The sequence below is a fragment of the Eptesicus fuscus genome, chromosome 8 (genome assembly GCF_027574615.1).
Source record: "Eptesicus fuscus isolate TK198812 chromosome 8, DD_ASM_mEF_20220401, whole genome shotgun sequence".
Lineage (NCBI taxonomy): Eukaryota > Metazoa > Chordata > Mammalia > Chiroptera > Vespertilionidae > Eptesicus > Eptesicus fuscus.
The window spans coordinates 73584289-73607208 of NC_072480.1; the positions used below are offsets into that span (position 1 = coordinate 73584289).

Sequence of the window (22920 nt, forward strand, 5' to 3'; positions counted from 1 at the left end):
GAAATAATAGCTAGTCATGCAAAAAAAAAATTTCTTGAGATGTCACCCACCTGTGCTCATTACAGTATGAGGCTGCATTATCTGCTCCCACATCTCAGGAAGTAGCAATCTGCTACCCTCCGGATGGACTCACCCACGGCCAGATTGTGTAACCTGGGGGATGCACATCTGGAGATGCACATGGACAGATAGGAGCCATCCAGGCGAGGAGACCGAGACAGCGCAGGGCGGAGGGGATGTCCTAATGAGAAAGGGAAAGGGGCGAGAGTGAAAATGTCCTTGCAGGGGAGGGGTCATGTGGGAGCACGATCAGGACAGCTGATGTCAAACACTTGAAGGGAAGGGTTGTCCTGTTGAAGGCTGAGTAGACATTCTGTCCTCTGACGGGAGAATCCAGGCCCCTGAGTGGATATTTCTAGCCCCAGGATGGCCCAGGTGTGCATTGAGCCCCCTCTCCCCAAGCATCCAGGAAAGGGAGGCCTGCTGCTGGGGGTAGAGGAGCCCATTGGTTGGGCCTGCGCACTAAGGTTTATGTATACTCCACCATTGTAGGGAGGCTGGACTTTGATACATCTGGGGCCCCTTCCAGGTGTTCTAGTTCTTGCTCAGCACTAGTGCACCCTGAGAGGAAAGCGCATGAGACCGCCAAGTCCGTGCCCTTGTTCAGTGCCCTCCCTGTCATCATCGCATGCTTACTGAGCATGGAATGTAGGTCAAGTCCTCCCCAGGAGGCTCTGGTCTACAAGGGCAGAGCCACGCGCACCTGGGCCTCCAGAGAAAGCCCAGCGACAGCTATAAATGTTACCATGTGCTGTCGGCCATGGGCTGTGGGCTGTGGGCTGAGGTCTACATGGCAGCTGAAAGGCGGCTCCTTCCTTTCGGACCCTAGGGGAGCCAGGCCGCCCCGGGACCCCTGGCCTGCCCGGCATGCCCGGCCGCAGCGTCGGCATCGGCTACCTCCTGGTGAAACACAGCCAGACAGACCAGGAGCCCATGTGCCCAGTGGGCATGAACAAGCTCTGGAGTGGATACAGCCTGCTGTACTTTGAAGGCCAAGAGAAAGCCCACAACCAGGACCTGGGTAGGTACCACCCGCCAGTCCCCAGGCCAGCTCAGCTGCAGGTGGTCAAGATCGAATGGCCACAGTGAGGCTCATGAATCCTCTACAGCCGATGAGCTTCTGCTGATAGAAGGCACTGGGCCATTCCCGTCCCTGGGGTTTCAGGAAGGGTTAACATGGCCTTTGATGCCCTCAAGTGAGGACCATGGGGACCTGCCTTTAGCTCCGCGGAGCCTCCCACGGGCTCCCATGAGTCCCAGCCTTGTGCTGGCTCCTCTCTGCCCGGCGGCCACCAGCTGCTTCACCTCCTTGCTTTTTGCCCCAAGTTCTGTCAACAGTCGGGCTGGGCTCGTGAGGGCCTGGGGGTCACATTGAACCCCCAGGAACATGGATATGTGGGTGGGTGTGCTCGGATTTATCCAAGTAAACCTGGTTGCCAGAAGGAATTACAATGGCTTGAAAGCACATGGTCATTAAATGCTGGGGCCCCGGGGGAGGGTGCCTCCATCTGTGGCGTCTGTGGTGGGGACCACGGGTGGGAAAACCTGTCCTGCTGAACCCCCGTGCTGTGTGCACATTCCTGTGTATGTGATCCACTTCCGTAATAAGTTTATTTAAGTGGGGCAAAGGGAAAGGGCCTAAAAAAGAGGTGGGGACCAGGGCCAAGGAGGCCTCCTAGGCCAGTGGTCGGCAAACTCATTCGTCAACAGAGCCAAATATCAACAGTACAACGATTGAAATTTCTTTTGAGAGCCGAAAACCGACTTCCGCGCATGGGCCACGAAGTTTCAATCGCACTGTACGTGCGCACCCGCACGTGGTATTTTGTGGAAGAGCCACACTCAAGGGGCCAAAGAGCCGCATGTGGCTCACGAGCCGCAGTTTGCTAACCACTGGCCTAGGTGCTCGGCAGCTGCTGAAGGTGGAGCACACGCGTGGCCCTGAGCACGTGCGCAGCCGATGGGAAAGGGAAGCTGCTGGACTAAGTCGTTCGCTCTGGCCTGAGGAGAGTTGATTTTTACCAGAAGCAATAGTTATCTGCAGGTGGAAGTGGCCAGCGTCCTTCTGGGAGGGTGCTGTGGGGTGTGATGAGCTGAGCCCTCATCTTGGATGCCATTGGGGGTTTCTCCGGGCTGGTGCTTTAAGACCCCCGCAACATGGGCCTCACCCGGGGTGCTATCAGTAAAGATGCCGCTCCCTGCTGACCCCGCTTAGTGCAGAGGTGTGTGTGTGAGAACTTCTAGCCGCGCAGGACGAACATGCCGGTGTAACCTGTTCCCCCAACATGGGAATTGGCTCGGTCCCCCAGTGCACAGCTGAGCCCCTCCAAAAGGCCCCGGGGCAGGTCCCTGATGTGGGGGAGCCGAGGCACGCCTGGGGGAGCATCGTCCAGCTGCACTCAGCTGGGATCTCCTTTCGCAGGGCTGGCGGGCTCCTGCCTGGCTCGGTTCAGCACCATGCCCTTCCTGTACTGCAACCCTGGGGACGTCTGCTACTACGCCAGCCGCAATGACAAGTCCTACTGGCTGTCCACCACCGCCCCGCTGCCGATGATGCCCGTGGCCGAGGACGAAATCAAGCCCTACATCAGCCGCTGCTCCGTGTGCGAGGCCCCGGCCGTCGCCATCGCCGTCCACAGCCAGGACGTCTCCATCCCCCACTGCCCGGTCGGGTGGCGGAGCTTGTGGATCGGATACTCCTTCCTCATGGTATGTGGTGCTTGCCAGCGCTCTCTCAGAACGTGGAACCAGGTAGCAATCGAATTCCTCTCCCCGACCACACCCTGGCTGGGGAAGCAGCAAGAACAGCTGCCAATAATACTCAGGCAGGCAGTTGTTCACTGCACAGAGGCACCTGGCCCAGGGGATGAGCGAGATCCGGAATACAGCCTGCACGTTTACCTGCACTTGGTTGCCTGAGCCAAGGCTTGGGCTACCCCCCGCCCCAGAGGGGACCCATGCATTTGGCACCAAGCCTTTGCCATTAGGATACATTTGGCTTGTTAGCCATCTTCCTAAGCAGAACACGAAAGGTGAAGCTCTTCTGGCTTATCCTATGGCTAAACATAGGGAAGGATTTTATCCAGAATCCTAAGTATCTTATGTAGAATCTATCTAGAACCTAAACATACATTCATGAACAAGTCAGTTTAAAGCAGATATGTGTATGCTGATGTGGAAAACCCTGGGATCCCACTGCCAGATCACCTTTGGGTATAAATAGAGAACTCAGTTTGGCCAGCTTATGTTTAGCTTAGCATTATGGGAAGTGACTGCACCAGGGAGCGTCCCTTACCATTTCCCTGCCTACTCCACCATTGTAGGGGGAAAGGGAAGTCCAGTGGGGGCAGCGGGTCTTCTGTTTAATTTCTATTGATTGTGAATGTCATAACCCCGTCATCACTCCAGCCACGGTGTCGTGTTAAATATTTCACAAATTACATTAATAACATAATATATAACTGGATGCACAGAAACTCAGAGCCCTTACTCGGCCCAGCTGGTCCCAGCTCTGAGGCTTCCAGTCTGGTGCTTCCCCCGACCCCGTCCTGGCTGCCCCCGGGCTCTCCCCTGGGGACCCCTTTCCAGGGCCTGACAGCCCCTGGATATGGCCTCAGCTCTCTCAGACCAAAGTGGGGCCTGAGACGCCTCGTGAAGATATGCCTGCTTCTCTCTGCCTGTTTACAATAAACAAGAGCGTGGTAGCTCTGGCCTGGAAAGGCTTCTGCATTTTGTGAGCAGGAAACTTTTCAAAGGTTTTTGTTTTTTGCGAGTGCCTGCCCAAATAACAGGCGCCTCTGTTATTCCCTGCAAACTGAGGCTGAGATATTCCTGTTCTAAATGAACAGGTTCTGACAACCCACTCACCATTCAAAGCTTACCCTGCCGAGCCAGAGGGCAGTCTCTTATAGATTAGCTTTGAGATCCAAGGGCCTAGCATGTACCTTCATAGGAGCTAAAAATGTTTGTGAAGCAAAAAGAAAGCAGAACTTGAAAGTGGCCAAGAAAATATCCCCTGACACTTGGCCTCGTCTCCCAGCCGGCAGCTGCTGGGTCACCTCCAGGGACTAATTGCTTAATTAACAACCCTCTAATTAGAAAAAAAAACTTAATTACACAAGAGATCTAAGAAGAAAATGAATGAAAACCACTCATATATACTCCCTCCCTCTTCATAAAGGGTAACAGAGAAGGGGTGGGGAGGGGTCACTTTCAGGAGAGGTGCTTATTTCTAACTTAACCTCAGAAGCTGACCCACGTCTTGATTTTATTTTTTCTTTAAAACAAAAGTCAACATTTTGATATCCCTTCTGCCAGGCAAATGCTTCCTTCTTTTGAGTGAGTGATTGGGGAGATGATATTTTTGCCCCCAAATGTAGAAATGTAGTCAACTATATCTACTGAATATATATATATATTATTTATATATATATATATATTATTTCAGAGAGCGAGGGAGGGATAGAAACGTTAATGATGAGAAGGAATTCTTCATCAGCTTCCTCCTGCACGCTCCCTCCTGGAGATTGAGCTCACAACCCAGGCACATGCCCCAACCAGGAGCCACACCAGACGGTCACTGCTTTTGCTTTTGTTCTCGTTGTCACTTAAAAACACATCGGGACTGTCCATTTATGTCCACGAACCTACCCTGCAGCATGCCTGCTCCCCAGCTCTGCTTCCTACATGTCTGCCCCGACTTACTTAGCCAAGCCCCTAGCAGTGAAGGCCATGTTGCAGGTGGTCTGTGTTGACCCAGACGGATGCTCACGGCGGTTGTTCAGTTAGGGGGAAATGCATCACTTACAGTCTGCCCCGGTCTGTCCCAGGGGAGTGTGCTCACAGCCCCCCTCTCCTTCCCCGCAGCACACAGCCGCAGGCGACGAAGGCGGTGGCCAGTCGCTGGTGTCGCCAGGCAGCTGTCTGGAGGACTTCCGTGCCACGCCTTTCATCGAGTGCAATGGAGGCCGTGGCACCTGCCACTACTTTGCCAACAAGTACAGCTTCTGGCTCACCACCATCCCCGAGCAGAACTTCCAAGGCTCGCCCTCCGCCGACACGCTCAAGGCGGGGCTCATCCGGACGCACATCAGCCGCTGCCAGGTGTGCATGAAGAACCTGTGATGGATGCGCCGGGTTCGCAGGCGCCGCCCCACCCGGAGGCGCCTCTCTGCAGGTTGACATTCAGCTGGGGCCACGTTGGTGCTTATTCTTAATTTATTACCTCAGGTGCTGACCCAAAAGTTGATTTCAGTTTTTTTCTGTAAAAACTAACAAACAAAGGTCACCAAAGGAATTCAGCACCAGTGCTTATATCAAATAGCCACTTGTCATCCGTTCATAGGTGCTAGCCACTGTCTCCACTCTGCGGAGTGAAGCCCTCCTCCGACACTGCGACCCTCCGAAATGGAAAACCAGTAACAGCCCCGCACTCCCTGTCAGGCCACACTAGACTATTATGCGCTACGTGTAACTAACTTCTTAATATGTACCTCTGTAGTCACCGCGCTTTCAAACTCCCACTCATCTAACTCACTTAATGGGGTGGTATAGACAAATGAAGCCATACAGCCCGAGGGCTCCTGAACTCATTGCCACTGTTCCCACATGAGGGTCTCCCCGGGGATGGACCCGACCCTGCCCACTAAGCCAACGGGATGACTCAATGACAGCATGATCTTCTCCCAAATACTGTTGGTGTGAATTAAGACACTGATAGTCACACACCAGCTGTCGTTCTTCCCACCACAGCCTTACAGGTCACTGGGTTTGGCAAAACTCACATAGAAACAAAGACCTTCTCACTGTCTGTTGTCAGCCAGGCAACTTGACGGCAAACTCAGAACAGTCAGAAGTGATGTTTCCACTGCCCCCTGGCCCCCCTGGAGATGGACCCTCCATTTTTTGTACAATGTCCTCTATCATGAACGTAAAATAAAAAGTCAGTTTTTGAACATTGTTATACCTTCAGTTGTTGGCTGCCTTCATTTTCTCAGGTCTATCGAGCACAGCATTTGCTGTGACCCGGAGACACTGCATCTGTCACAGGTGCTCTGTGCTGCAGGTGGCCTGTGCTGAGTTAGGTGCTGAGCCACATAGGGCCCCGGAGCTATTTCCTTGAGTTTTGTTAAACTTGAACCCAAGTCTGTGGTATTGTCATTCCGTTCTCAGGGACCGGTCTTTGTGTTTATAATGCATTCATGCTTGCAGAAAGCACCCTAACCATCGCACGAGGAATTAGGGGTTTCCAAAGCCATTCACTTCATTTCGATATGACATCCCAAGTCAAATCTCAGTATTTCCAAGAAATAGTCTCCAAGGCCCATTTCTGCCTTTGGGTTTTTTTCCTGGGACCTGGCTGACTCTTGGGAACTCAACTCACAGAATTTAATTTTACCGTTTGAAAGTCAATCTCATATCAAACGTTTTCAGAATAATTTCCTCCTAACAAAATAAGTATTCCACCTGATAATGTCAGTTGAAAGAGGTCAGCAGCCAGTTGGCTTGCATTTCCCCAGAAGCTGACCGGGACAAGGACTCTGCAGAGAAGGGTGATTATTCAGGGACATGGTTCAGAGAATGGAGTGGGCCCTGGGCAGAGTGAACCCAGGAAAGAGGGCACCTTACTAAGGGGGCTACTGCCCTTAGCAATTTAGGGTTTTATCCTGCTAGGGACCTGCAAAGGAAGGCCGCAGAAGAAGCCTCAGATTGTCCCGCCCAGGCAGAGGAGAGGGACAGTTGCAATCTCCAGTTCTTGCCCGCAGTGGTCAGGGTTGCCTAAGACTGTCGGCACCTACATGCCTGAGTGGGCTCCGGCAGCAGCATCCCACGTGGAGGTAGTAAAGCTGATGCAAGGTAGCTAGCTACACCTGTACACAGCTGGTTTCCATAGCAACAGCTGTAGTAGCGAGATGGGTTAAGACAGTGGTCGGCAAACTCATTAGTCAACAGAGCCAAATATCAACAGTACAATGATTGAAATTTCTTTTGAGAGCCAAATTTTTTAAACTTAAACTTCTTCTAACACCACTTCTTCAAAATAGACTCGCCCAGGCCGTGGTATTTTGTGGGAGAGCCACACTCAAGGGGCCAAAGAGCCACATGTGGCTCGCGAGCCGCAGTTTGCCGACCATGGGGTTAAGAGGCTGAGGCCAGGACTGGAAAGATGCCCAGCACAGCGCCTCTCCACAAAAGCTTATGGAGGCAGTTGTTTATTCTAGACTCCAATCCCCACAATCAGAGGAGCAGACACGTTTGTCACTGTCCTGACAAACTTGGTTTAGATTTGATGCCTCTGTGGTTCACACTTCAGAGTTGGGAGCTGAGCCACAAAGGGCAGGGCACCGGCATCCTCCCTAGCTAGACATACGCCCAGTAGCTCCTGACACCCTCCCCACTGCAGACTGACCCTTAGAGGGACTTGCAGAAGGCAGGGCAGACTCACAGAGCCCAGCCTCCCGTCCACGGCCAAGTTCGAGAACAAAGGGCAGCTGGGGTGGAAGCAGGCTCCGAAGCTGTGGGTCATGCAATGGCATAAACTGGCTGTAAAACTGCAGCCATTTCCAAAGAGGCCGATGCATCATATGGGGTCAGGGTCCAGCTTCTCTGCCACACAGGGGAGTGAAGGGGTGAATGAGGCCACCAGAGGGCGAGGCCAAGGGGGATGCTGGTAATTGCTCCTAGAGACACACACACTGTGCATCCTGGAGGTGACGGTGGCCCTCCCCAGGCCGACCAGTCCTGAATGGGGGGTTGGGGGTGCAGGACCTGCCTTGTTCACCTCACGGAGAAGCCAGCAGCCATGGGCCTGTCAGACTAGCCTTCCTAGGAGATGGCTTCTAAGCCTGCACGACTTTCTCCAATGGAGACAACTGGATGAGGGATGGCTCCTCTTGTCTTGGGCCGTGGGTATCTGCTGATGAGAGACCTGAACACCCAAGAACAACCTGGGCAAAACACAAACAGCAGCCAATGGAATGGGGCATTTGAAGGCCAGTCAGGTTCCCAGCTGCCCTAACCTGGAAGGGCGTGGACTTGGGTGAGACCTGGATATGCAGCCTTTTCCAGCCACGGGGGGACTCTGGACTTAGACACACCTTTCCTTGCTCTGGGCTTCCGGCCTCACACCCTCCAACCCCATGCCTTCCAGACCCTCCTCCTGGGGGAGGTGCCTGTGAGTTCAAGGCCCATCCAAGGGGGGGGAGGAGAGGGAGCAACACAGGTGCTTGCAGACTAGGCGGTCACTTGCTCAGAAGTTACTACAAAGGGGCATCCTCAGCCCCGCAGGTTTCAGAACAGACAAACTGCAGGCCGCACAGCTGCACCCGCTTCTGCCAGTGCAGGTCCAAAGGGTCCAGCTTTGAGACCACTTCAGGCCACAGAGAGAGCGTGCTCAGGGATGGGCAGGGAGGAGGGCCAGGGAGGCAGGAGGGCCACTGGGCCAAATTACATTTAAAAAGTGCCACCCAGAAGTCCCCCAGCCACAGATTTGCCTCCAAAACATTCCAAACACCTGGAGGGACCACACTCTGGTCCTCAGACACAGGCTGCTGGGGTCCAAGGCCTTGCCTTCCTCAAAGTAATTACAGCTGGCCCTTGAATGGTACAGGTTTGATCTGCGCAGGTCCACTTACACACGGGCTCTTTTCAATAAACTGTACAGTTCTGTAAACATATTTTCTCTTCCTTACGATTTTCTTAGTAACACTTGCTTTTCTCTCGCTTACTTTATTGTAAGGGTAGAGTATATAATACATTTAACATACAGAATGTGTGCTCATCGGCTACTCCTCCTATTGGTATGACTTCCGGTCAACAGAAGGCCATTAGTGGTTAAGTTAGAGGGAGTCAAAAGCCATATGCAGGTTTTTGACTGTGTGGGGCTCAGCACCCCAGGCCCCGCTCTGTTTAAGGGTCAAACTGTGGTTGTCTCCCCATACTCAGCACTCCACATAACCAGGGTCACCCGGAGCATGGAAGAGGCAGAAGTCACTTTCACTTCCCCTTCTCTCTGGAGGACAAACACCATCTCTCTGATCCATGTCACTGGCTTTGAGCACCGGGCTTACCTCTGTTACAGGGAAACTGCATGCTGGAGGTGCGTGGGGCCAGACGTGTGTGTGAGAGGATTTTCCCGGCACAGCAGGCAGCTCTGTTCAAACCAGGATGTCAGATTCAGAAAGGACAAAGTTGAACTTTTTGGGGGTTTTTAATCCTCACCCAAGGATATTTTTTTCATTGATTTCCAGAGAGCATGGAAGGGAGGGAGAAGCGGGGTGGAGAGAGACAGAGAGAGAGAGAGAGAGAGAGAGAGAGAGAGAGAGAGAGAGAGAGAGAGAGAGAAAGAAACATCAACATGAGAGACACATCATCTGGTTGCCTCCTGCATGCTGGGGAACCTGAAACCAAGGTACGTGCCCTTGACCAGGAATCAAACCCGTGACCCTTCAGCCCGAAGGCTGGCCTCTAACCACTGAGTCAATCCAGCCAGGGTGACAAAGCTGTACTTTAAGTAACCAGCCTAGCAGCCTGGGAAAAGGGGAAACCATGACTTACAGCATCCAGATTACAACATACCCAACCCAAAACTTCCCTGACGCCTCCGCCGAGTACGAAGCCTCAAGGGCACCAGGACACATCCAACTAGGAGATACTGTTGAGAAGGTTTTTATCTGTAAGAGGACACGTCAGCACCCTAGGAGAGAAGCTGCAGCACAGCAGATTAACCTGCGGCCTCCCGGCCCCAGGGCAGCTGCGTTTGTACAAAGGGGTGGAAGGAATGTTTGAGGACACCAGCAAACTCACGTCCGGCAAAGAAATCCCCTCCCTCTCCACCCGCTGACTCACGAGGCTGACCAGCCTGAAGCTTCCTCAGAACCGGTTCCCTGATAGGGAATTAGACCCACTGAGGTCATGACCAGAGCCCTGTGAGCAGACTTAGATCTGAGGACCAAATCCCCTAATGAGAGAGAGCCCGGGCTGTGCCCTTGGAACAGAGCCCAGAGCGAAGCCTCTTTTTAGGGCAACAATAACAGGTGAAACGCTTAAGTGTCGTAAATGGGGAATGTTGCATCCCTGGGCAATCCCCCGTTCCGGGACACTGGCCGGGGGTGCTCAGAGCAGATGGGCAAGGGAATCAAAGATGAGCAAGGGCCTCGAGAATACATGCAGCCAGCCCTGCCTTCAAGCATGAAATAATTTCATAGGATGCTTTTTTCCCTCCACAGCATTCAAAGACAAGGTGCTGGGTCTCCCCGGGTAGCACGTTTCCCAGCTGTGTCACCAAAAAGATGCACTTGACAGAAAATTAATACAGCTTCTGCCCATACAATGGCATATTAAACCAAATCAATGAAAAGTAATCAGCCAAGTGGATCCATTTTCATTCCCAACAGGCTACAGTAGTGAAATTGAAATCTGAGGCCTTGAGATCATGAGCTGTAACGGGACACCTTAACTGAGGAGTCCCAGTCGCACGCTGAGGCTGTGCCCGCCTTCCACCCTCGGGACAGGCACACTCACCTGGACAAGGCGTGCACAGGACAGAGGAGGCAGCGGGAGGAGCCCAGAGGCAGAGATCCTGGGCACTCAGAAAATTTCCCAAACACCTCCCCCCGCAAAGAAACCACTCACAAAAGATTGTGTTCTCACTAGCTTTCTGCCTCATTTTCCTTTCTTTTCTTTTGTTTTAATGTACATTTTTATTGATTTCAGAGAGGGAGAGGGAGAGATAGAAACATCAGTGATGATCAGCTGCCTCCTGCATGCCCCCTACTGGGGATTAAGCCTGCAACCCAGGCTTGTGCCCTGACTGGGAATCGAACCGTGACCTCCTGGTTCATAGGTTGATGCTCAATCACTGAGCCACGCCGGCCAGGCCCACTTTGCTTTCTGTTATGAACTGATGCTTGTGTTCCCCCAGAATCCATATGCTGAAGCCCTAGCCCCAAATGTGATGGTATTTGGAGGTCATGAGTGCAGGGCCCTATGATAGCAGTCGTGCCCTTATAGAGAGACCAGAGCTCGCTCTCTGCGCCACGTGAGGACACGTCGAGAAGGAGGCCACGCCTGGCAGAAAGCTTTCCCCTGGAACAGAAAGGGCTGGCACCTGGATGCTGGACTCCCAGCCTCCAGAACCGTGAGAAATGAACGTCTGCTGTTTGGTCCACCCAGTCTGTACCTTGTTACAACAGCCCGAGCTGGCTGAGACATCTCTTTCCCAACCAGAGGTCCCCACATCTGGCCTACAAGTTCTCAATAACATTTCTAAGAAAACAAAACCTATTGTCTCACAGCTTCCCCTCCTTAGCATCTTCTAATAACACAACAGTGCACCCACCATCCAGCAGAAATGGGGTTTCTGATTTAGTAACTGCCCGGTGGTGACCCAAGCAGACCTTAGCAGAAAGAGAGCTTTCAGTTTTGCTTTTTTTTTTTTTTTTACTGGAATCCATGTCATCAAGACAGGCATATGGGCTGATCTAAATATGTTGGACCTTGTAAGGATGCAATGCAGCTTTTAAAGAGAGAAGTGCTTTAAGCTCACAGCATCTCCCCAGAGCCCCCAGCAAGGAGTCCCCCGGGGGCACAAAATAAAGTCTAAAGCAGCGCAGTCTCCACACCAAAGTTCTCCTCAAGATTCTTTTTAATAACATGTGTCGTTCACGCCGCTACAACCAATATAAAAACAGTGATTCCTGACTTGGTATAAATTAGCATGTGGAGAATCTTTGTGATGCATCAGATACAAGTTCCAAATGATAGGACCAAAGATAAGTCACAGTGAAGAGAAACGTCTGAGAACAACAAGCATGGAAGTCGTACAGGTGCTCAGACGGGTGCGCACCCACCCGAGCCACCCTCCATCCAGGCCAAGGTGTCAGGAAAGGGTCAGCGCGGGGACAACGGTCTCCAGGAACCCCGATCCTGCAGCTCCCCACCGCCCAACGCAGGATGCAGAGGCGCCGATGCACATTGACCTTCTCTTAATAACTAGCTGTCATTTCCACTCGGATCTGCTCCTCCGGGTGCACAAAGGAGTTCCTTGAGTGTCTATGCTCCTGACCACAGCTCGCTTGGTCCCACGCCTTGCCAACTGTGTAAACTGGGGGCCGGGGGCCTCGGAGAGTCAGGCACAGCACCCAGATTTGGTCCGTCCGGGCGGCTTATAACGGGAGATGTCCACGGTCTGCGGCGGCCCCTGCGCTCTCTGCCGCAAGATCACGGGCACCACCATGTCGAACAGGGTTTCAAACAGCAGGTCCACGTTGTGCCCGGTCTTGGCGCTGGTCTCGAAACACATCTGCTCAGCGGCCGGCATGTCCTTCTCATCCAGCATCTTGTACTTCAGGATCTTTTTGTAAAGAGCCACCGCCTCCTCCAGCCGCACCTGCTTGGGCCCCTTGGACGACGCATTGCCGCCCGCGGGCCCGGGGCTGGCCCCTTCCGTCTCGCAGCCCTCCGAGGCCCCCTCCTCACTGAGGTCCACCTTGTTCCCCACGATGGCGAAGAGGCAGTCGGTGCTGGCTGTCTCCGTCAGGCCCAGGAACCTCTCCTCCAGCTCCACCAGGCTCTGCGGGTGGTTCACGTCGTAGGTGAGGATGACCGCGGCCGCCCCCCGGCAATACATGGAGCCCAGGCCGTGGAACTGCTCCCGCCCTGGCGGGGGGGGGGGAAGGAACAGAAAGATGTGGTTATCTCTCCTCTCAGACGCACCCACCAACCGCGACATACGGGGACCCCCGGGAGGGACCATGGAATTGTCACCCCAAGTGTAGGTGTGGCTGGAGCTGAGCTGGGTGGAGACACGGGTGTGCAGAAAGCAGTGACCAGCCCAGGCCACGAGATCTAAGTGCAGGGCCCTGTCCCTCTGGGGAATTGAGGGCCACTGCAAGCAATTCCTGCACAATCTCATCACGCACTGTAGTTAACCTCCGAGACCAGGAAGATACCTGGTCTTTATTTATTTTTTTTTTTTTAATTTTTGTGAGTTTATTTGAGGCAAACTGTCAACATATGCCAGGAAGCAAAACCTCAACGAATTGAGATAATGCTTCCCCTATTTTCTTTTTAATTAAAAACTAGCGGCCCAGTGCATGAATTCATGCACTGTGTGGCGGGGGGGGGGGGCGCGCCAGGTCCCTCAACCCAGCCTGCGCCCTCTCACTCCTTACCGCCTGCTTACAGTGCAAGTGGGAGAGGCTCCCCACCACGGATGCTGTGCTCGCCAGCTGTCAGCCTGGCTTCCAGCTGAGTGGCGCCCCCCCCCCCCCCGTGGGAACACAATGAGCACCAAGGGGCAGCTCCTGCATTGAGCATTGCTTGGTGGTCAATGCACGTCACAGCATCCGGTAGTTCTGCCATTCAGTTGATTTGCATATTAGGGTTTTATTATATAGGATTGCATGGCTTGTTCCTGGTTTTGCACGTTAAAAGGGAGTGTTTAAATAAAATGCTCCCCCCATGGGCCTCGATGCCGGATGACATCTGTGCCGCATCTCAGCATCGCAGTTGCTCTGACACGGCACCAGGCAAGCCTGCCTTCACACAGGTGCGCACTGCCACCCGGGCCCGATGTCCTGCCCTGCCGCCCAGACCTTCGCTCCTGTCCAGCTGCCTGGATGCGGCCACTCGTCATCCACTTGACCACTCGTCACTTCCCAGGGGGTTCCTGGCCCCCTTCCAGATTACCTTTAGGTCTCTTGTCAGTCCCCTCATCCCCCACACACACACACTTCCCGCCCCTCACACTCCCTGGGAGCTCTGGCTCCTCCACTCAGCACCATCGCCGGTCCACACCTTGTTCTGCAGTTAATATTTGTCTCTCTACCAGTAGGGAGGGCTGGACCATGTGGTTTTACGTGCCCCTATGTATTTGGTGCTAATAAATGTGTTGAGTTAGTGAAGCCACAAATTTACCACCACCCCCCCATTTAAAACAAACGTGCACACACACACACACACACACACACACACACACACACGTGTCTTTCTCTTATATAAGATTTCTTAGTTAGTTTTGTAACAATTTGGTCTGATTTTCAAAATGGGAGAAGCCTCATTCACGCCAGAAGCTCCATTTGCACCCTGCACTCAGCATTTCGGCATCTCGACTCCCAACCTTTACTCTGAACCGCAGACTGAGGACAAGAGCGGGGAGGGGTGTGTTAAGCCCACAAAGAGCTGAAATTTCGTCATACTTGAATACTTTTATTTCCCCATGTCTAATCATCAGAAAACCGACATCAAAATTACAGCTAAACTACAGAACAACCATCGTTCAGATCCGTCGATAATCCAACTACATGACAGCCCTACAACTAAGGATTTAAAGCAAGAGCCCCACTGAGACTGGTTGTTTTCAGATGCAAGGACAGACTAGTGGTGGGAGCAGGCCTGGGTCCAGGACGGTGGACAGGCTACTGAACCACCGGTGATTTAGTCTTCTCTTCTGTGAAACGGGACAGTGACAGCACCTTGCAGAGTTGTGACGATTAAATATATGTATAATAAACAACAACAAAAACATTAGAAAACCTGCTAAAGGTGCAGATCCCGGGTGACCGGCAAGCCCAGCGGGCCCCTTTCCCGGAGGCCCAGTCTCATCAGTGCCGGTATCCCTGGTTTTCACAGACGGCCCCTTCCTTTCCCCTTCTCTTGTTCACTGTGTGGGGAGGTGGTACACTGACTCCAGGAAGGACGATTCGTACATCTGAAACGAGGCCTCCTCCCAAAGCCGTCCCACGCCCCAGGATTACTCAGCCCTCCTTCTGCCGCTAGATTCCACACCCCTGGACGGCGGGACGAAAACCCACACTGGACCCAAGCTCCCTGGGCACCCCCGCTCCCCGGAGGAGCTTAGCAGGGGCCTTCTGAACCCACCGTTCTCAGCTTGCTTGCTGACACTCACAGGGTCCCTTGGAGAGCTAACTGTATTTCTAGGGTGTCTTAAACAGCTTCTCTCTCTGACAGAAATCGGAACCTGTTTCTGAGGAAGTTTGAACTCCGCCTGCAGTTTTTCCGTTTGGGCTACAGGGCCCAGCTGCTGACTCCAGGGGGAACAGAACCCAGAGGTCCACGGCCTTGACAGGGGACGGAATGCAATCTTCGTCCTCACCATCCTCTGAGATTGAGCATTTCCTTCTCTTATACACACTGGCAACAAACCAGAAATGATATCGAGGAACAATACCTGTGGTTTTGCCACCTGCAGAACCACAGGGGCTTTCGATTTCACATCCCAGTTGCCACCGTGCCATCCAGGTTTTATGCAGATCGCCACTCACTTAAACATCATGACAGCTAGTGGACCTGCCCTTTGTCAAGGAAGCCTGGTTTCCTGATAAAACTTTGTATTCCAGGGCACGCATTTAAATAGAGCATTCAGAGAAAGATCGTGAGCTCATGCAACTCGGGCACAAAAGGATTCTTTTTTTTTTTTTAATATATTTTATTGATTTTTTTACAGAGAGGAAGAGAGAGGGATAGAGAGCTAGAAACATCAATGAGAGAGAAACATCGATCAGCTGCCTCCTGCCGCAACCAAGGTACATGCCCTTGACCGGAATTGAACCTGGGACCCTTGAGTCCGCAGGCCGACGCTCTATCCACTGAGCCAAACCGGTTTCGGCACAAAAGGATTCTTGACACAAAAGCAATGAAGACCCCTTGGTCTCTGGGTCTTTGGAACACGGATTAAAGGCATGATGCTTACACACAGGTATTTGTATAAGCTTAGTGTCCTTTTCCAATTAACCACTGTTTTCCGCCAAATGAACAAGTTTCGCGCCAATCATTCGGACACAGGCCAGAAGGCACTGCCTCGTTAGGGGGCAGGCTGGCGGCCCCTGTGGCCGGCTCTGGAGAGAACTACCTGCTCAGAAAGACACCCACGTCCTGGGAGAAGGGCCCAGCATGGACCTACACCTGCCAGCTGTCCTCCCCTTCGCCCAGAGCCAGGCCTCCTGCCTCTCCAAAAAAGCCCCAAGTGCATCCTCCAACCATCTGATGGCGGAGGTGAGATGGAGGGACCAGGCCGGGACAGGTTTTGCAGGAGTTGGAGGTGGCGTCCTGCCCTGCAGGATCCTCAAGGTGAAAGTGAAGGGCCAGTTTACAGCCACCAGGCCCTCCCATCCCGGGTGCGGGGAGGGGCCAGCCTGCTGCCAAGCAGCGTGTCCTCTGGAATTCATCACCCGCAAATCAAAATTCCTTCCTTTAGCACAGCCATAGCAGGCCAGCCCTAAGCCTGATCATCTAATTATAAGTTTCGTGTCAAATTTCACTGCAGGCCAGCAGACAGAAACTAAACAGTCTTCACCCATCTCCTCGTGGACCCCCTTGGGAGAGGATGATCAAGTGCTAGTTACAAAGAAATGAAAGCAATGCCGCCCCGTCATCACCACTGAGCCGGGATTTCCTTTGCACTGATCTAAGGCAGAGCGACCCAGGCATCCTGAGGTTTCCAACAGCTAACAGTGTCATCAGCACCCACCCACTGGATCTCACAAGAGAGATCAAGGGGGGGGGGCGGGGGGGAGGGGAGTGGCATTCCAGTTACCCGGGGAGTAATTTTCCAAGTCTGTTACATAGCTCACCGAGGACAAAAAGGCCACTGTGCTCATGCCTATGCCTAAAATAGTTTTCCTTTCCAGATAAAAATGTCTGATCTGCCTTTAAAAATACTAAAGAAGTAAGTAATAATAAAACCCAAAGAGAAACCACAGTAACTCCTGGTAAAGGAAGCAGGAACTGGAGTCCCATAAGCTAGCCTGAAAAGAGAGGTAAGTGAAAGTTGCTGTTTAAATCGCATCACCTGTCATCCACCCGTTCACCAGTGCAGGAGAAACGGAGGCCGCGGGAGGGGCCCACAGAAGCAGGAAGGGCGATGCCCAGAGCCAGGACTGTCCCAGGTACCAGGGAGTCTGCGGTCTAACTACCCACTAAAGAGCCCAACTCTAGAGATGGACGACCTGCATTCTAAGCCCCACAGTGTGACCTTGGGCAAGTCACTAACTCTCTGTGCCTCAGTTTCTCATCGCCAGAGGGTGGTTGTGAAACCAGAACTCACGTAGACAGGTAAACTGCCCAGAACTGTGCCCAGCAGGGGTTACGCCCTATACACGTTTGTTTAAATCGCGCATCAGATTTCGTCCAAACCTAAGGAGAAACTGCCATCCCAGGACCGCCGTGGCGTGTGTCCTCGTCGGCACAGTTACAAACTGTCTCCTAGGACCTGTTGGTCACTGTACAGCTGACCAAACTCCTGCCGCTTCCTTATTTTTATGAGGCTTACTTTCCAAGGATGACCTTCTCCCCAATTCCGGGGGCACTTTATCGCGTGGCCGCCGAACACGGTGCCAGGAGAACTGAGAAACGGGCCAGCCCAGCGCAGGCCCAGGAAGACAGAAGTCAGCAGCCCACAATAACCCCAATCAGCTGCTGGACGAGTGAACACAAAGTATCCGCTCGCCTTCTCTCCTATTCTGTCCCCATCCTCTGGACAAAAGACAGCCAGCTTTTCACCCTGAGCATTGTAACATTTTTGTTGAAAGGATGTTAAATAACTGAATGGGTGGTAGAGCCATCAGAAAGCATGTTACAACACTGGCTGCGTGTTCTAAACATGGAGGGAGTACTTTTTAAAATTACTGATGCCTGGGGAGAGATCAACCAAAGGACTTGTGTGCAGGCATATGAGCCTAACCAGCGGTTAAGGACAACAGGGGGGTGGGGGCATGCGTGGGGAGGGGTGTGGGATGGGAATGGGGGGATGAGGACAAATATGTGATACCTTAATCAATAAAGAAATTAATTTTAAAAAAATACTGATGCCTGGACCCCCCCCCACCCCCACCCCAGAGCACATGAATCAGGGTCTGACGAGAGCGTGAGTACCAGAATCATTTTTAAATCTCCCCTGGTGACTAGTGTGTGCAGCCAGAGGTGACGACCACCAACCTGCGCAGTGAAAGTGGGAGATAAAAAGGCAGCTTTACGATGGGAGAATCGAAGTGTTTATTTCGATCCAGGAGAAAAGTAAGGGCTACCAGGAAAGGTAACTGCAACCTCTGCAAGAAAGAGGAACTTTGAAAACACCCTGCCGGCTCCGGAATGCCCACTGGACCTGCGCCCACAAAAGTGTCGATGTTGCCACACGAGGAAAGAAGAAAAACTCAGATCCATAGAGGCAGAGCTGGGAACACACAGAAACGCCAGGGCACACACAGCAATAGGACCACCAGCACATAGCGAGCTGCAACGTAATTCCCTTCAGGGAGTTTTTAAAAATAACGTAAGATCCTTTTCCCAATGCTCTCAACTGCCAACCACAACATTATAAATACTACCTTCAAGATTACTTTAGTTTTATTTTGTGCAGTTTGATGAGTGGTTGGCTCAAGTTCATGGGCAAGGTCTAGAACATTCCATCTGCTTGGATGTATGATAGTGAACCTGGTTCGAGAATGGCACAGGGAAGCAACTACCTCCAGAAGTGTTCACAAAGAACAGATGTTTAAAGCCTTTCTGAGCAATAAGAAAAAAGACCCAGGAGTCTTCAGGATGACTGAAGGAGTTGCTGCCTGGGGCTGGCCCTGGGCAGGTGCAAACTCCACCAGAATATGAAAACGGAGGAGGCAGTGGGGCCAGGGCACTTCATCTGAGAACCTACTGTTCACGCAGAGGTGCGGTGAGTCTGCCGCCACCCTGATACCTGTGTGTGACGGTTAATTCATGTGTTGACTTGACCAGGCCATGGCGCCCAATTGTGTGGTCCAACTAGTCTAGATGTTGCCATGGAGATGTTTTCTAGATGGGATTAATGTCTGCAATCAACTGACTTTCAGTAGAGCAGATTAACCTCTGTGATGTGGGTGGGCCCCATCCAATCTGATGAAGACCTTAAGAGGAGGCTAAGATTTCCTGGAGAAAAAGGCATTCTGCCCTCAGGCTACAACCTGAGCTATAAAAGATCGCACCTGAGTTTCCAGCCTGCTGCCCTCCGGATTTCAGACTTGCCAGCGCCCACGATCATGTCAGCCACCCCCACCCCCACCCCCCTTTTCCTGACAAACACACTTGGAGCTGCTCACTTGTTTCTCTGGGACATGTCCCCTTGGGAACATGGCTGCTGCGCAAGCCAGACCCTCCAGAGGATGGGACTGTCTCGGCAGCCCGTCTTCCCTCTTGCTTCTCCATCTCCAGACCTCCACGGAGGCAACGATTCCCTCCATAAAGAGAAAATGCCCAGCAGCCCCTCCCCACAGCCGCCTGGGACACGGTCGCCCACTGCAGACCCTACGGGCATTCCACGGTGCCTCACAGCTGGGCCACTTCCCGGACCCCAGTAAGGGCGAGGCCGCGCCGCTCAGCCAAACTGGCCACCAGCTCCCTGGGAATGAGGGGAAGTGGCCGGGAAGGGGCTTTTCAGCAACTGCAAGTATCACTTTGACCCCAACTGGTTACTTCTTCACAAAGGAGCCCTTGTCTGCCCTCACCAGCCTGCCAGTCCTCTTTCAAACTGAAGATGCAATAATTAAAATTTTCTGCCATGTAATTCTGGGCACCTCCTAGCTGGCTTCAAAATAAAGTGTGAACTCCACAAAAGCACACAAGTCCTCTCCTGCTGGGTTCTCGGCGGCAAAACAGTAACCATAGGAATGATGATTTCTGAAATAGGTATCTAGGAACATCTTCTATTGGGGTGGGGTGGGGTGGGCACCGTACAGGGGGATGGGGGATGGGACAAGGAATACATTTCGATTTTTTTCTTGGGTTTGAAGTTACCTCTTTTTTTTCTCTATCTTTTATTCTTCTTTTTTGTCCTATAAAAAATAAATTTAATTTAAAGAGGAAAAAGAGTCTTTCATTGCAGATTAACATTATGTAACAGAAAAAAAAAAAAAAAAAAGGGAAGAGTTCTAAAGTCTCCTACCATCTGTAGTGGGTAGAGCGGTGTGGCCCCAAAGATGCATCCCGGCCCTCATCCCCAGAAACCGTGAATGGGACCTTATTTGGAAATAGGGCTGTTGCAGGAGAGAGTAATCAAGTTAAGATGCGGTCATTGGAGTGCAACCTAATCCAATGTAACCGGTGTCCTTATAATAAGAAGAGGGACACAGAGGCAGACACACACAAGGGATGACGACGTGAGGACAGAGGCAGAGACGGGAGTGACGTCTCTACAAGCCGGGAACACTAGCAACCAGCAGATGCTCGGAGAAGAGCCTGGAACAGATTTCCTTCAAGAGCCTTCAGAGAGACGAGCCTGGCCCGATGGCACCTTGACTTCAGACTCCTTCCTCCAGAGCCGCGAGAATAACGTCTGCTGTGTAAGCCCCCCAGTGTGGGGACCGCGTTATGACAGCCCCCGGAGACTCCGACTCCACGAAGGTATGAACTGGGCTGCAAGCCGATGGCCTCCTCATTCACCGATACCAACAGTCATGAATCAAACAGAAACCATGTCCATGCGCAGGGGCCATCCTGCCAGGAGAAACTTCTGCTTCTTCCCCCTCGCCACCTCCTCTTCCCTCTACCAGCAGAAGGAAAAGCTAGGTACTTATGAACTCCGTGACCCACACTGGAGAAGGTGATAAGGATGGTTCAGACAACAGTGAACTTCAATGAAGATGAAGTGTCATATGCCAACTCCTGAGCCAAAGTCAGCAAATCTGCTGACTCCCCGAAAACAAGTCATAAATTACAAGGCTAAGTTCACATGGACAGAAATGCCTAAGCCTGCTTCACTGGTTCTAGTTCGACCTGATGCCTGTAAACAATGACCTTCAGCCCTGGCCGGTGTGGCCCAGTTGGTTAGAGCATCGTCCCACTCACTGAAGGGTGGAGGGTTGGATTCCTGGTCAGGGCCAATACCCAGGTTGCTGGTTTGATACCCAGTCAGGTGCATGCAGGTGACAACAGATCACTTTCTCTCTCTCTCTCTCTCTCTCTCTCTCTCTCTCTCCCTCGTCAATAAAAACATATTCTCTAGTGACCTTCACCCTCTAATTTACACAAGAAGAAACAAATCATCCAAGTCCAGTTCCTTCTCTTTCTTGAGAAATACCAGAAGGAAGAGGTAGTAACACTGAAAAAGATATCAAAGAGAAACTAATAAAGTATCCAGTCAAAGAAAGCAGTAGACTGGCTGCATCTTGAGAGGGGGAGCTGTCACAAGAGCTCTTGTGACAAGCACAGGTGTCCCGTGACGGAGGTAACCTCAGGGTGGCCAGCTGAGTTCCCTCGGGGTAAGGGGCTCCATCCTCATCAAGAGACCAGGTGCTGATTTGAGATGTAAGCCGTTCTAGCTCTTAAAGTGAGTACACCGAATGACAGTAATTATTCCAATAGCTAACACTTTCACAGCTCTTGCTACACTTCCAGGCATTGCACAAGCCCCGGTCAATCACTGAATTCCCACCCACCTGGACAGGCTGCTGTGGCATTTTCACCGCAGGCCTGATGACAACGCTGACAGAGGGACACGGGCTGGCCAGGGACACACAGGCATCGAGGGCCGAGGCAGCACCTGAACCCAGAGCCCAGGGTCCAGAGTCCCTGCTCCTACTAGGAAGCTTCGAGTCCTACCCTAAGACAGGCTGGGAGGGCAGGGGCTAGGCTCAGAAAAAGTCTAGAAGAAAAAACAATGGGATGATATCTGCTATGCCTCTGTTATCAGAAAGTAAGCAAACCCCAAAAGGCAAGATAAACCAAAGACAAAAAGCACGCGTCCTCCGTCCTCCGGGTAGAACCTGCTCTCACAAGGACAGCTGTCTCCTCCCAGCAAGGCAGGTGGTGTGGGCAGGGCTGCATGAAGTGCTCATTGTTCTCACGTCTACAGCCTTGTCCTGGCCTCACCAGCCCGGGGTGGGAATCACCCATCTCCTGGCAGAAGACCCTGAGACCGGCCTCCTCCCACTGCCCCGGCTAGGGCGAGCCCCAATGGGGCACGTGTCACCACCGCACAGGAAAAACCTCACACAACTCTGAGCCAACAGCCGTCAGCTGGATAGTAAAGAGTAGGCGTTTAAAAGGAAAAACATCCTGGTCTACAATATGAATGAATGTTTTGGGTTTTCTTTTTCTGCCAGAGGAAGACTTGAAATCTCAACACCTACTAGTGAATTATAGCCACAAAGGAGGCGATTAGATAACATTTTAAAGATAAGCTAATAATCAAAATCCAATAATCCGACTTAGTTGCTTACACATACAGTTCCTTTGATTTTGCTCTCAATAGTCTGTGACCATTAAAGGGAATTAAAAAACACAGCTGTGCTTCATGACCTCGAGGAGGATGACTCTTAGTCTAGGAAGCCCACAGCTCACACGAGTAATAAAATGAAAAACAGCATTGGGAGACGTAACTGCCGGGTCAGCAGGCAACTATTCCATTGCAGGCATCCAAACCCAAACTCGTAAAATGAGACATTTTTCCTTTTATAAATAAGGTAATCCACTCCCAAAATAATTTCTAACTAATAGAATAGCAACATCTAAAGGAGAGAACAATGTGTCAGAAAAATGGATTTCTTTTCACATTTAAGTACATATACAATGAATTTTTTACCTAGAGCAGCCTGTGTCATTTCTATCGTTTCTGTTTGATAATTTGAAGATTAAACTAAAACCATGCATGTCATAGGAACCACTCAAAAAATTAACTGCATATATATTAACCCCTTACCTGTGACTCACTGATTGGGCTTTCTGAAAATATTACTAAGGTTATAGAATGATAACTGAAGTTTAATCCTTAAATTTCTTCACTCTTTTCAGTCATGAATTTACTAAGAATAATTCAATAACAAGACCAAATAACTGAAAGACATGTTCTTTAACACTCTATAATTAAGAAAAAGA

The 22920-nt window shown here is 51.7% G+C and overlaps 2 protein-coding genes across 2 annotated transcripts in view; one reads left to right on the forward strand and one right to left on the reverse strand.

Moving 5' to 3' along the window:
• COL4A2 (collagen type IV alpha 2 chain) overlaps window positions 1–6024 on the forward strand; it is a 183007-nt gene extending 176983 nt beyond the window's left edge. The window contains exons 46-48 of the mRNA XM_008144016.3: window positions 890–1081; window positions 2483–2769; window positions 4927–6024. Of these exons, the coding sequence (XP_008142238.2) occupies window positions 890–1081; window positions 2483–2769; window positions 4927–5184 (737 nt within the window). The 3' untranslated portion in view covers window positions 5185–6024. The remainder of the gene's footprint in view (window positions 1–889; window positions 1082–2482; window positions 2770–4926) is intronic.
• Window positions 6025–11694: 5670 nt separating this feature from the next.
• The window catches only part of RAB20 (RAB20, member RAS oncogene family), a 29892-nt gene continuing 18666 nt past the window's right edge, over window positions 11695–22920 (reverse strand). Inside the window, exon 2 of the mRNA XM_008143940.3 lies at window positions 11695–12717. Coding sequence (XP_008142162.2) covers window positions 12188–12717 — 530 coding nt within the window. The 3' untranslated portion in view covers window positions 11695–12187. The remainder of the gene's footprint in view (window positions 12718–22920) is intronic.